This window comes from Thamnophis sirtalis, unplaced genomic scaffold (assembly GCF_051295495.1).
Source record: "Thamnophis sirtalis isolate CommonGarterSnake01/CBP01778 unplaced genomic scaffold, rThaSir2_p1.2 scaffold_15, whole genome shotgun sequence".
Lineage (NCBI taxonomy): Eukaryota > Metazoa > Chordata > Lepidosauria > Squamata > Natricidae > Thamnophis > Thamnophis sirtalis.
In genome coordinates, this window is record NW_028261395.1 from 40077018 (window position 1) to 40091898 (window position 14881).

The window sequence follows — 14881 nt, forward strand, 5'->3', positions numbered from 1 at the left end:
CTTATATACCGCTTCATAGGCCTTTCAGGCCTCTCTAAGCGGTTTACAGAGAGTCAGCATATTGCCCCCAACAATCTGGGTCCTCATTTTACCCACCTCGGAAGGATGGAAGGCTGAGTCAACCCTGAGCCGGTGAGATTTGAACCGCTGACCTGCTGATCTAGCTCATGGCAGGTAGAGATTACCATATATATTTAAATCTTTAGAGGGAGAAAAGAATTGTTATAAATGTTAAAAGAAACACACACAATATTAATAACAACTATGAGAATGTATTTTTGTGAATGTATGTATGTATGTATGAAGAATAAAAACAAAAAACCTTTTTTAAAAAAAAAATAAGTCTCACTTCACAACAGATATTTTGGGCTCCATTGAGTTAGTAAGTTGAGAACTACTGGCAATAACTATAGCAACCTATTAGGGAGGGTGCATGCATATATGCCTTTCAATTCTACCTTCTACAGAGGCATCTTACATAATTTCCCCTCCTGGGCTTTCCGTTATCGGCTATTTCTAATTTTTATCCTGCAATTCGAAAGAATAGGGTTCTTTAAAACTGCCGTTTATGGGCCAATTCAATTTTCATGGATATGTTATTGTAAGGAACATTACAGCACTGGGCTTAAGTTTGGCAACATATGTTGTATTCTGAACAAGAGAGCTTTTATAGAGGCAACACAAGATGTTGTTCTAGAAAATCTCACCAACAAAAGAGAAGTCCAGCAGGAAACCACAATAGTAAGCATGTTCACCAACCAAGGCAGATGTATAAAGTTGACATATGTCAGCAGTAGATTAATCAACTAAAATCTTTATTATATTTACTGGGGGTGGCAAATGGAGAAGAAGAAGAAGATTTCCTCATTCTGAATTTCATCAATGTCTCTGTAGAGATTCTCAGACATCCGGGCCATGGTCGTCCCAAAGGTGCTGTTTTTTTTCAAGAGGCCACTGGATTTCTGGTTTTTCTTTGAAGATGTTTCACTTCTCATCCAAGAAGTTTCTTCAGCTCTGACTGGATGGTGGGGAATAATAGAAGGATTTATATTCCTTGCAGACAGCTGGTCGTTTGCATCCTTTTAGAGGGTCGTTGAGGCCCCTTGGAGGTTTGTCTGTGTCCTCAGAATCACCTGCGTGGTGCAAATGGTTCCTGTAGTCTGCAATTTTTTTCCCCCTTTGGAAATCCATTCCTACTCCCAGACCATTCCAAGGATCCTCATCCCAAATTGTGTAGCTAAAAGTCTCTAGAGATTCTCAATCATCCAGGTCACGGTTGTCCCAAAGGTGTTTTTTCAGGAGGCAACTGGACTTTTTTTCTTTGAGGATGTTTTGCTTCTCATCCCAGAAGCTTCTTCAGCTCTGATAGGATAGTAGGGAAATGTCAGATAGTGTCCGAGCTCAAGAAGCTTCTTGGATGAGAAGCGAAACGTCATAAAAGAAAAAACAAGAGAGTCCAGTTACCTCCTGGAAAAAGCACCTTTGGGACTATTCTGATCAGTGATTATGGCCTCTGATCAGATTTTACACAGTTCCCCATCAGTCATTCATCTATATATATAAAAGCGAAATACCACTCATGCATCATCACAAAATCTCCAGAACCATAAAGCCTAAAAACTTGAAATTTGGCATGTATGTTCCTCTTGGCTTCTATGTGTTTGCTAAGAAAGGATTTTTCGAAAGGACCATCAGATCATTAGTATTTCTTATATTATTATTAACACGCTCTGACGCTAAGGACTTAGATGTTCTACTCCCCCTCCCCACCTGAAAAGAACTCTGTTCCAACTGCCACTTGGGCGTGGGCATGGCCAGTGACACATTGGGGCTGCGGGCTGGAAGTTTAGACATTTTACTCCCCCTCCCCACCTCAAAAATGCTCTGATGCTAAGAAGTTAGACATTCTATTTCCCCTCCCCACCTGAAAGGGAGAGAAGGGGATAACATAGGAGAGGCTTCTGTAAGGCAAGTCTGAGGGAGAGAAGGGGATAGCAGAGGATCAATGGAGCCAGCCTAACGGAGAGAAGGGGAATAGGAGAGGAGAGGCTTCTGTGGGGCAAGCCTGAAGGAGAGAAGGAGAGAGGAGAGGCCAAACATAACTACTCATTAATGTTCAAGGTTTAACTGTCAATTTATCAAGCCCGATCACATAGTTCCATAGCGAAGCATGGGTATCCAACCCACGACTTCTTTGATAAAACTATCCTCTCACTAGTCATGCAAAGAGGAGGGAAGTTCAGATGATTCCACAATTTCTGATCTCTCGGGGTAGAATTCAGCCCCACCAGGAAAAGAAATTGCATTTCAGAGGAGGAAAAAGTCTTCCTTGAATGTCAGAGTCTTTTTGTTTCGCAAGTTTTGTTGTTTCGGAACACATGGGGATAAAGCGTGCTATCAATGCCCTGTGGTGTTTGTTTTTTTAAAAAATTGTGCTGTTTGCTGGACTTAAGCCTCGGGTGGGGAGAAAATCTACAATTCAGCTGTGGAATTTTTTTCTTAATTTCCAGAGGCAAGAATCTAGGGAGAGAGGCTGGGTGAATACGACCTCACAGACAACCCCTCACTCTACCAAGATCCTAGGAGTACTCATCTCAAATGATTTAAAGCCCCAGAGTTCACTGTAACAGCATTGCCAAAAAGGTATTAAGAGCTGTCAAACTAATCTTGCGAAGCTTCTAAACCAAGGCATACAATGCCTTTGCCAGATCAATTCTCGAATACAGCCTCGTCTGCCTGGAATCCACACTGTATATCGGACATTAATACAAGCGAGCGAGTCCAGAGGTATTTCACAAGAAGAGTCCTCCGCTCCTCTGCTCACAATAGAATCCCTTATGCCACCAGGCTTGAAATTTTGGGCTCGGACAATCTAGAACTACACCGATTTAAGGTCTGCCCTAAGCGTCGTACACAAAATTGTCTGCTACAACATCCTACCTATCAACGTATTATTGCTTCAACCACAATAATACACGGGTGAACAGATACAAAACTCAAGGTAAACAGCTCCAAACTCAATTGCAGAAAATACGACTTCAGCAACAGAGTGGTCAACGCCTGGAATGCTCTACCTGACTCCGTTGTTACATCCCCAATGCCCCCAAAACTTTAATTTAAGACTGTCTACTATTGACCTCACCCCATTCCTAAGAGGTCCGAAAAGGGGGCGTGCATAAGCGCACCAGCGTGCCTACCGTCCTTGTCCTGTCGTCTCCACTTATTCGTACTAATTTCTAGTATTCATAATCATGTTTACACTTATTTTATTTGTCGACAAGTACAAGGAAACAAGGGTGAAAACACGTGAAAAAAATGGCGCAAATAAATGGATATAAATAAGCAAAGCATAGCCATCAACACATAAAAAGAGTACATATAAATGGGACAGTAAGACAGGGATGGTAGGCTCGCTGGTGCGCTTATGCACGGCTCCTTAGGGACCTCTTAAGAAACGCGTAAACTCCACAGTAGACAGCTTAAGGTAAAAGGTATGGGAGGGTTAGAGGAACTAACAACAGGATAATGTAGGGTGTTCCACACATTTACTGCTCTAGTGCTGAAATTGTTTTTCCTGCAATCAAGATTAAAACGGATGACACTTAGTTTGTGTCTATGGATAGCCCTTGTGTTATTGCCGTTGAAGTAAAAGTAGTTATGACAGATTATCTTGGGCACTAAGCTCAGGCCGGAACGTAGACGGCGTAGTTCAAGGTTATCCAGCCCTAAAATTTCAAGCCCTAGGTGGTATACTTACACCTGTTATCTTTTACATGTTTGACAAACCCAATAAATAAATAAATTTCAATCATCCTCATCCTCCAGTGGAATTGTCTCCTACCTACCCGTTTCTGCTGTTATGTCACAATCCCCTGGGGTCGCTCCTACTTCTCTATTCTCATTCCTCTAATAGCTGATGCTGCCACTTGTCTCAAATCTCATTGGCTTGGGAGAGAGTTTTTCCCGGCTCCCGTCACCTGGCACAGCACCGGGGAGTGCTTTATAAAAGGAGAAGATGCAGCAGCCGGGCAGAATATCCTGAAGCGGGTCTGCCTCCCAGCTTCTCTCTCGCAAGAGCTCCCTGAAATTTATCCGTCATGCCGATGGGCAGGTTTGTTGCGGTACTTCTGCTGACCTGGACGGTGTGCGCGGCTGCCTTGCCGGGAGACGATAACTTTTCGGCACAGACTAGCAGGGTGAGTTGGGGGGGGGGGCGGGGAGGGAGGATGACATTCTTTCAATATCTGAAAAAGAGGAAGCCTTTCATGAAGTAGTCCATGTTTTTTGTTTAGGATGGACGTTGGGGCATGGAAAAGATTTTTTTTTTTCTCAATCAGGGGTGTGCATTTTTTTTAATTTAAAAAGTTTTTTAAAAATTTTATTCTCTTATATATAGTTACAGGTATACATTCCCATAGTTATTGTTCTTATTTATCTTTTATCACTTTTTACTTATTTGTTTTTCCATATAAAAAGTTAAAATATACATTTTGGGTTGCTTTGCTTACCATCCCATACACCTATTTTGTATTATCACCACCCTATTTTTTTCTTTTCACCCTCCCTCTCTTCTCTACTTCCTTCCTTTGTTCTTTGCCTTTCCTACTTCCCTTACCTCTCCCCTACTCCTTTCTTCCTCTTCCTCCTCCTGCCCTCTCTCCTTCTCTTTCTATCCCTTCCCTCCTTCCTCTCCTTTCCTTTTCCTTCCTTCTCTCCCCTTTTCTCTCTTCTCTCCTTTGCCTTCCTACTTCCCTTACCTCTCCCCTATTCCTCTCTTCCTCTTCCCCCTCCTACCCTTTCTCCTTCTCTTTCTAATCCTTCCCTCCTTCCTTGCCTTTCCTCTTTCTTCTTTCCCCTTTCCTCTCTTCTCCTCTCCTAAGAGCAGTGTGGTTCCCATAAAGGAATCAGAGACAAACAAGGGGGGGGGGGGGAAATAACTGATCAGAAAGCAGGGAGAGTTAATATAGGCTGTTTAATCCTCCATTGAGAACTGCGAAAGGAATGGAGGGTAATAGAATAGTAAAGAATAACAATGCCAGCTTTTATGAGTTGCCTCAAAAGCTAGTTTCCCGGAGCTCAGTGTGCCCTCTCGCCACAGAGGGGAGAAAAGTGGGGAAGAGATAAAGCACACACAGTCTGAAAACAATTGCAGAATCCTTGCTTCATTAGGCTGTCCCCAAGACAAACGCAATCTGGGACAGATTATTTTCTAAATCACCTTTCTCGGATCATCGGTAGTGTTCCAAATCCATTTGAGAGCCATAAATTGCTGGTGGTTGGGTTAGGAACATACTTTATCTATACACTAGAATAGAATAGAATAGAATAGAATAGAATAGAATAGAATAGAATAGAATAGAGTAGAGTAGAGTAGAGTAGAGTAGGAGTAGAATATAATAGAGAATAGAATAGTAGAGTAGAATAGAATAGAATACACAATAGAATAAGAGTAAAATAGAATAGAGAATAGCATAGTAGATAGAAGAGTATAGAGTAGAATAGAATAGAACAGAATACACAATAGAATAGGAGTAGACTAGACTAGACTAGTAGAGTAGAACAGAATACACAATAGAACAGGAGTAGAATATAATATAATAGAGAACAGAATACACAATAGAATAGGAGTAGACTAGACTAGAATAGAATAGTAGAGTAGAATAGAATACACAATAGAACAGGAGTAGAATATAATATGAGAATAGAATAGTAGAGTACAATAGACTAGACTAGAATAGGAGTAGAATAGAATAGAGAATAGAATAGAATAGGAGTAGAGTAAAGTAGAGTAGAATAGAATTATTTACTGGCCAAGTATGATTGGACACACAAGGAATTTGTCTTTAGTGCAATGTGCTCTCAATGTACTTAAAAAGACAAGACATTCATCACGAATCATAAGGTACAACACTTAATGATAGTCATAGGTTACAAATAAGCAATCAGGAAACAATCAGTATCAATATAAATCGTTAAGGATGCAAGCAACAAAGTTCCAGTCCTGCAGTCATAAGTGGGAGGAGATGGGGGATAGGAACGATGAGAAGACTAATAGTAAGAGTAATGCAGCCTCAGTGAATAGTTTGACAGTGGTGAGGGAATGATTTGTTTAGCAGAGTGATGGCATTTGGGGAAAAACTGTCCTTGTGCCTAGTTGTTCTAGTGTACTGTGCCCTACAGTGTCGTTTTGAGGGTAGGAGTTGAAACAATTTACATCCAAGATGTGAGGGGTCAGTAGATATTTTCACAGCCCTCTTTTTGACTCATGCAGTGTCCAGGTACTCAATGGAAGGCAGGTTGGTGGTAATTGTTTTTTTCTGCAGTTCTGATTATCCTCTGAAGTCTGTGTCTGTCTTGTTGGGTTGCAGAACCAAATTAGCAGTTCATAGAAAATTTAAAATCAGGCTCTTCCAGCGGGAAAGGTCAGGAGGCTTAGGGAGAAATCCTCCTGCCAGGACCTTCCCCCCCAATATGTCCTTGTTACGCATAGTTTGAAAAAAGAGAATTAGCTGCTTTCTCATTTCCCGTGGGCAGCCCAGTGTCACAGAGATCAGTGCAGATGGAGGGAGATCCTTTCAAAAGATATCTTGAGAGCTTAAGAGTTCACATCCAGGGACCTGGAGTAGACACAAGGTCAACCGGAGTGAAAGGAGCGATTGTCCTCGGAGCACAGGGACTCCAAGAAAACCACCCTCCCAAGTTGGGAGACCTAAACTCCCCATGGGGAAAGAGTTACATTAATGTCAAAGAAATAGTGGAATAGAATCATTGAAGAAAGGATGCCAAAGGAGAGATGAAAGGAAAGGTGAATGACCAAAATTTAAATTAAATTAAATGAATTCAATCGAATTCTTGAATAATTGTCTCGCGCGCGAGTTGGCCGCGGGGAGTTGTCCCATTCTTTATTGATTTATTTTTATTTTATTGGTTTGTTTTGTCAAGAGTGTATAAGAGAATAAATATATTGACATTGAGTCTCTATTGATTAGTCCTTGGGCCGTATCAAAGTGCCAAAATTCCAGAAACAAAATTAGGATGACAATTTGATAAAAGCAAGTTTAAAATGGAATTTGACAAAATGCAACTTAAAATGGAATGGGAATACAATACAATTTAAACTGGAATGGGAATAAAATATATGATTTAAAATGGAATGGGAATAAAATACAGCTTAAAATGAAATTGTAATAGAATACAATAGAATACAATACAATACAGTAATTTAAGATATAGATAAAATATGATCAAATTATATTTCGGTGACACCCCTGCAATCTACCCCAACCAGTCCCACGTATGCAGAGCTCAACCGAACCATTTTGTTTAAGGACCGTGCTGTGTTAAATGCTATTTTCCGGTTCTGGCTGCACATAAGGTAAGTTGTTTTGATACGGGGATCCCAGTGGGTGATTTGTTTGGTATATAGACCAAGGTACCTGTCTCTCATCCCCTTCTACAAGCAACAATCAAATAGTATATACAAGATTATGAATACATGAAATGGGTACGAATAAATGGGGACAGTAGGACAGGGATGGTAGGCACGGTGGTGCGCTTATGCACACCCTTTACGGACCTCTTAGGAATGGGGTGAGGTCGACAGTAGACAGTCTGAGGTTAAAGCTATGAGGCTTTGGGGAAGAAACCACAGGGTCAGGTAGAGCATTCCAGGCGTTGCTGAAGTCGTATTTTCTGCAATCAAGTTTGGTACGGTTTACCTTGAGTTTGTATCTATTGTGTGCTGGTGTATCGTTCTGGTTCTGGGGAGAGGAGCATAAATGCGAAGTCAAGGAAACATGAAGTCAAGCTGATGGAAACTTTTTGTTGGAAAGAGAAGGAGGCCGGCTTGCAAATGGGGATGATTTCTTCAGGGAGGCGTTCCAGTTTTTCTGTCTCTTTACCCTACGGCCCCGGAATTCCCTTGGATTTCCACCTATCTGGGTTCAAACCAGATCCAGCAGTGTTTGGCTTATCCAGCTATGCTCAGACAATGAATAGGATTTCCTTGCCGGGGGGGGGGGGGGAGTCCCTTGCAAACGCCATGGATCTGTTATTTCTACTGTGCTCTCCTTATCACAAGTAGCCCTCAATTTAGATATGGATACACTAGAGTGGGAAGGGACCTTGTAGGTCATCTAGTCCAACCCCCTGCCCAAGCAGGAGACCCTACACAATTTCTGACAAATGGCAGTCCAATCTCTTCTTGAAAACTTCCAGGGATAAAGTTCCCACAACCTCCGAAGGCAACTTTTGTTCCATGGGTTACAATAGTTCATTTAGTGGCCGTTCAAAATTACGATAGCACTGAAAAAACGAGTTTTTCAGAGTTATGCTCTTAGTAGTACCGCTATGTTCCTGTAATCAAAATTCAGACCCTTGGCAATTGACTCATATTTATGACCTGGGATCACGGGGTCATCTTGGGCGACCTTCTGATGAGCAAAGTCAATGGGGAAGCCAGATTCACTTAATAACTGCGTTACTAACTTAGCGTCCACAGAGATTCGCTGTGAGAAGGAAGGTCGTAAAGCGAGGCAATACTCACTTAACCACTGTTTGGCTTAGCCATCCACATTTGGGGCTCAATTGGGATCGTTAAGTCGAGGATTTTACCTGTATAAATGGGAAGGGGTCTGCCTTGAAAATCTAAAATTGGATGTGATTATCATCCAATCTGGACAGACTTGGAACACTGGGTGCTATCTAATAAAATGAAATTCAATGGTGGAAAAATTAAGGTTCTACACTTAGGCAAGAAAAACGAAATGCACGAGTAGAGTATAGGTGGTACCTTGCTCAACAGTAGTAACTGTGAAAGGGATCTTGGAGTCCTAGTGGACAACCATTTAAATAGGAGCCAGCCGTGTGCAGCAGCTGCCAAAAAAGCCAACACAGTTCTAGGCTGCATAAACAGAGGGATAGAATCAGATCACGTGAAGGGTTCATACCATTTTGGAAGGCCTTGGGAAGGCCTCACTTGGAATACAGCATCCAGTTTTGGTTGCTATGATGTAAAAAAGAGGTGGAGACTCTAGAAAGAGTGCAGAGAAGAGCAACCAAGAGGATTAGGGGACTGCAGGCTAAAACATATGAAGAACAGTTGCAGGAACTGGGTATGTCTAGTTTAATGAAAAGAAGGACTAGGGGAGACATGATAGCAGTCTTCCGATATCTCAAGGGCTGCCCCAAAGAAGAGGGAAACAAGCTATTCTCCAAACCAACCGCCTGAGGGCAGGACAAGAAGCAATGGCATGTCAGATCCCTAAAAGTGATACTGCCATTCAATTGGGAGGAGGGGAGCCTCGGAGTTAAATCATTAGCTACATCTGAAACAACTGAGTTTTACAACTTTACAACTGGTTTCCTGTCACCAGGAGACTGAAGGTCCCAACATCTATGGAGGGACGTTTATGGTAGCCATGTGGGATATATAACTTTGATGTCTAATTAGAGATAGCCATGGGAACAGTGTGCTTTATTGACTCCCAGGGCAGAAGAGTTAAGGAAGCATCTTCACACTTGTGTATTGGTCAAAATCTGCATTCGGTCATTATCAGCTTAACCCCATTTGCATGGCCTAAAAGGTTTTCAGGTGCTGCTTTGCTTCTAATGGTTTCCATCCTGCTTGATCAAAGGTTCCTTTTGACATAATCCGTTTCAAGAGTCTTCACTTTCTCAAGTTAGGAGAGGAGCCATTACAGAACAATTAATCAGTGGGACAACTTGCCTCCAGAAGTTGTGAATGCTCCAACACTGGATGTTTTTAAGGAGATGTTGGATAACCCTTTGTCTGAAGTGGTTTAGGGTTTCCTGCCTGAGCAGGGGGTTGGACTAGAAGACTTTCAAGGGTGCACCTCGTTTCACCCACGTAACACCTATCCTCCGCGAGCTGCACTGGCTGCCTGTTGATCTCCGGGTACGCTTCAAGGTGCTAGTTGTCACCTACAAAGCCCTTCATGGTATTGGATCTGGGTACTTGAGAGACCGCCTACTGCCAATTACCTCCACTCGACCAATTAGATCCCACAGATTAGGCCTCCTCCGAGTTCCATCAGCCAGTCAATGTCGACTGGCAACCACGCGGAGGAGAGCCTTCTCTGTGGCAGCTCCGACCCTATGGAACGAACTCCCCGTGGAGATTCGTACCCTCACCACCCTCCAGACCTTCCGCATAGCCTTTAAAACCTGGCTGTCCCGACAGGCCTGGGGCTAAAGACCTCACCGTACCCGAATAGTATGAATGTTGTGTTTTTTAACGAAGTACTGTCCTATATGTAACTTGGTTTGTCCCCCCCTCCTTCTGAATTGTGAGCCGCCCTGAGTCCCCCCAGGGAAAAGGGCGGCATACAAATATTAATAAATACCAAAATACCAAATACCTTCCAACTCTGTTATTCTATTTCTATTCTATTCTATTCTATTCCAGTCCAGTCTCCTCTCCACTCCACTCATCTCTAGTCCGTTATTCTCTTCTCTTCCATAATCTCTATGTTCCCCCCACCCTTTAAAAGAAAACCCCTTTCTTGCAAGGATGTAAAAAACATCTCACAGTGCCTTCTCTCTTTTTTCTCTCCCCCTCTCTCTCTCCTGCCTCCGTCACGACCGTAAGGAGCCATCCAAAGCTCAGAAAAGCCTCGTCCTGAAAATGCTCGCAGGGCTCCTGAATGGAGTCGACGCAGCAGATCGCGACCCGGTGGCTTTCTCCGATTTCGAAGATCCCCTGGAGAGGAAACTGGAGGAAGAGCCCTTGGTGCTGGGGAGGCCGCCACACCTCAGCCTGCGAGACCGCAAAACTCCGTGCAAAAACTTCTTCTGGAAAACCTACACGGCCTGCTAACAAATCCACCCACTGCCCCGGGGGGCCTTCCTGGCTTCTGGAGCTGTTCTTGTTGTGTATGTTGGGCCAGAAAACAAAAGAAAAAGAAGAGTCTCGGTCGGCAGACGGGGGTGTGGGGTGGGGGGAGGTGGGGGAAGGGGTTTTCTCATCACATTTTGCGACCTAAGTTAAGCCCACGCCTCTTGGCAAAAGGCTGCAAAGGTCGGACGGGAGGACTGAAGGTGAAGGACTGGGTCAGTTTGGTTGTGAGTCCCTTCCCACCCCTTGTCTTGCTAAGCTGTGGCCGGCCGGCACTCTCCTGCCTTCTGTGGTGATGCCCCCCCCCCCCGTCCTTTTCTTCCGGCTTCTCTCCGTTCCCCCATCAGAGCACAAACTCTGATTTTGTGATGATTTCATTGACAAATAAAGCATGGCCTGAGGACTTTGGGATGCAGAGTCTTCTGTTTATTTTCCAGTGTCTCTGTCTGTCTGTCTGTCTGTCTGTCTGTCTCTCTCACACACACACACACTTTCTCATTCTCTCTTTCTCTCACTCCCTCTCTCTCACACACATACACACAAAAACTCTTCTCATTCTCTTTCTCATTCTCTCATTCTTTTTTCTCTTTATTTTTTCATTTTCTCTTTCTCATTCTCTCTCTCTCATACACGCTCTCATCTTTCTCTTTCTTTCTCTTTCTCTCTTTCTCATTCTTCCGCATTTTCTCTCTCTTTCTCATTCTTTCTTTTTCTCATTCTCTCTCTCTCTCTCTCTCTCTCACACACACACACAATTTTCATTCTTTTTCTCATTCTCTCTCTCTCTCACACACACACAACCTTCTCTCATTCTCATTCCCTCTTACTCATTTTCTTTTTGTCATTCTCTCTCACACACACATACACTCATTTTCTTTCTCATTCTCTCATTCTCATTCTCTCTTTCATTCTCTCTTTCTCATTCTCTTACTCATTCTCTCTTTCATTCTCTCTCTTTTTCTTTCTCATTCTCTCTCTCTTTCTCATTTTCTGTTTCTCATTTTCTCTCTCTTTCTCATTTTCTGTTTCTTTCTTTCTTCCTGTCTGTCTGTCTCTCTCTCTCAAACTAGGGGGAGGGCAGCTCCTGATTGGCCCCTCCTCATGGGGGGAAATTTCAGGAAAAACATCAGATGCTAAGAAGAGTGGATGCCTGAGGCAACGGACATGGCTAGAGCTGCAGACAGATATTATGGCGTCTCCCAATTTGTTCTAATGCCCCTTAAATCACTCCTGAGGCTGGGAGTTGCATGGGGAAACAAGCTGCTGATAAAACTACTAAGTCAGTACTGATAACATGTAGCCGGCACTAGCTCTGAGCCAGAATAATAATGGAAGGCTGAGGATCAATCAATGTCATAGCAAGTGAAGTCACGCCTCCTTAGCTTTGCTCAAAATCTGATTTGACTTCAGGAGCAAGGTTTGGGATGAAAAGGAATCATCAATGCTCCAATCAATGCCTCAGTTATGGGGCTGGCTCTTCCCTCGGGCAGCTTTGCTAGCAATACAGAGTCCTGCTCCAAAGTGATAATTCCACTGAGAAAGAACATTTTTTTCAACTACGTCCCTCAAGCTGCTTTCTCCCAAATCCTCCCCAAATTTTTGCCCTGTGACCAGTCCTCCTTTTGGCTAACATTCCATAGCATTAACTTCCAACTCTCTACTTCCAGTGAGCGACAGACCGGTTTTTCCCCCCCTTTGGTTAACCTTCGGCAACACGTTAGGCGCAACTTTTGTAAAAGCAAGACTTAAGAATCCATTTCGGAACGCGATTTGGCGTTCACATTTCTTTTTCCTTTTTAGTTTCTATTGAACATTTTAACCTTTAAAAACCGAAAGAAAAGCACAAACAAGAAAAAACAAAACACAAGACGTACACAACAATGTGAGTTCACATTTCTAAAAGCAAGTTGCAAACTCGAACCCACAAACAAGCAGCCAACGTTGTAAATATTCAGAAGCCCTGCTTTACGTATGAAATTGAGAACCCGGCAGAAGATTAAGGGCACCGCCACGGCAAACTGGCAAGAGAGGAAAGCAGCCAGCTGTGAACGTGCTCGCGTGGAGAGCATTGATTATCTTTACAGGACGGGATTCCTCGCCGCTAAGCATTCAGATTAGGTGAATTGCTCAAGTGGTCTAACGTGGGAATGTGGTGCACACAACTGAGTACAAACTAAGCACAGAAGCTGTGTTTTGTCAATAGCCCAGAGGTGGAGCTCTAGCCTCACAATTAGGAGGCTGCGAGTTCAATCCTAGGTAGAGGCTGATATTTCTCTCTCTGGGCACATTGAAAATATATCTGCTGAACAAAACTCCACATTGGTGACAGGACGAGCATCCGGCCATTAAAACACTCTGCTAGCGCTATTCAATTGGCCAGACTCTACCCACAAGGGATTATGGGGGTCGTTAAAAGAAGATGATATTCTGATCTAGGCTTCCTGATTACAGTGAAAAGCACACGCTTAGTCCCAAAAATCCTCCTTTTATTTCAAAGGCTGTGAACTATGTGCATTCATAGCCCATAATAAGTCACAAATAGTTTGTAAAGAGTCTGACAGAAGTCTGCCAAAGTCCTTCGGAATAAGGCTGATAAGCACCCACCTTTATCTTCCTTGAAACGCTGCCAAAGACCTAATTGGCAATTAACTTTGCAAGGCCACAAGGAGCAAAGAGTCAAAATGGAGCTTCAGAATGTAAACTCACCAGCATGAACAAAGTTGCTTCCTGCAAAGGCTCACGTGCCTTTGCTCCTCCTTTATGGATTATGGGAGGGGCCAATCACCTCCAAGCCTTACTCCCGAGTAGTCCCTTTTAGAGTAGAATAACAGTTGGAAGGGACTTTGGAGGTCTTCTTGTCCAACCCCCTGCCTAGGCAGGAAACCCTACACCACTTCAGATAAATGGTTATCCAACATCTTCTTAAAAACTCCCAGTGTTGAGGCATTCACAACTTCTGGAGGCAAGTTGTTCCACTGGTTAATTGTTCTCACTGTCAGATAATTTCTCCTTAGTTCAAAGTTGCTTCTCTTCTTGATTAGTTCCACCCATTGCTTCTTGTCTTGCCCTCAGGTGCTTTGGAGAATAGTTTGACTCCCTCTTCTTTGGGGCAACCCCTGAGATATTGGAAGACTGCTATCATGTCTCCCCTAGTCCTTCTCTTCATTAAACTAGACATACCCAGTTCCTGCAACTGTTCTTCATATGTTTCAGCCTCCAGTCCCCTAATCATCTTTGTTCTTCTTCTCTGCACTCTTTCTAGAGTCTCCACATCTTTTTCGTCTTAGCTGTCCTTGCCTTCTGGTAGTTCTGCGCTAGTGCGCACTCTGCCTCGCTGATGTCTGACTCTGGAGGCTCCAGAGGCAGCACCTAACTCCCAGATGGCCCTCGCCCCGTCTCTGCCTCCGACGCAGAGCCCTCGTCCGAGCCTTCCCCAGACTGTAGGACTGGCCCATGTTCCTCCCCAAACTCCTCACCATCCAACTCTGCTGTCAGCTCCGCAGGCCACCAGTGGGCCACAACAGATGATGATGATTAATAGCCAGTGAGAGGAAGGTCAGTTGGGAGGCTGGCTGTCCCTTCCTTGTCTTGGGCAATTCCAGCATGACCTCGGTTGTCATTGTAACTCCACTCTTCAGTGAGAAAGCATGCCCAGGGTCGGATTGCTGTGACTAAGAGCTGTTGGGCCCAGGCGACCTGGGGGGAGACGACACCAAAGAGGGCAACTCAAAGAAGAGCCTTCGTTCTTATGCCGTTTTTGCTTCTTCAGCTGAATCATAGATGCTTAATGGAGCAGAGGAAAAATTAACAGCCAGCATTTAAACAGGAAGAATGTTATGTCATTATGAGTAATTCAAGGTTTTTTTTCTTTGTTTCAATAGGAAATATCAATGGGCCAAACCGTCCTAAATAAAGAGGACAAAGTGTACAACTAACTCAGTAGAACATAAAAGAACTGAGAGCCAACAGACACCTTCCCCTTATGCAGCATCATTGTTGAGGCCACCATCCCCAAATTTCTGGAGC

General features: G+C 43.5%; 2 protein-coding genes across 2 annotated transcripts in view; one reads left to right on the forward strand and one right to left on the reverse strand.

Moving 5' to 3' along the window:
- Positions 1-833: 833 nt before the first annotated feature.
- The window catches only part of TARDBP (TAR DNA binding protein), a 55242-nt gene continuing 41194 nt past the window's right edge, over positions 834-14881 (reverse strand). The window contains exon 7 of the mRNA XM_087702032.1: positions 834-1133. Within this exon, the coding sequence (XP_087558158.1) occupies positions 1009-1133 (125 nt within the window). The 3' untranslated portion in view covers positions 834-1008. The remainder of the gene's footprint in view (positions 1134-14881) is intronic.
- On the forward strand, positions 3918-10837 carry CORT (cortistatin). The gene is made up of 2 exons (XM_087702033.1): positions 3918-4196; positions 10610-10837. The coding sequence occupies exons 1-2, from the start codon at positions 4098-4100 to the stop codon at positions 10835-10837; spliced, it is 327 nt and encodes a 108-aa protein (XP_087558159.1). The 5' UTR covers positions 3918-4097.

What these genes read in the sequence shown, in the direction of transcription:
- CORT (XM_087702033.1), top strand. Translation starts at nt 4,098, where the DNA reads ATGCCGATGGGCAGGTTTGTTGCGGTACTTCTGCTGACCTGGACGGTG. An exon ending in TTTCGGCACAGACTAGCAGG is followed by an intron (nt 4,197 to 10,609) that starts GTGAGTTGGGGG and finishes CACGACCGTAAG; the next exon opens with GAGCCATCCAAAGCTCAGAA.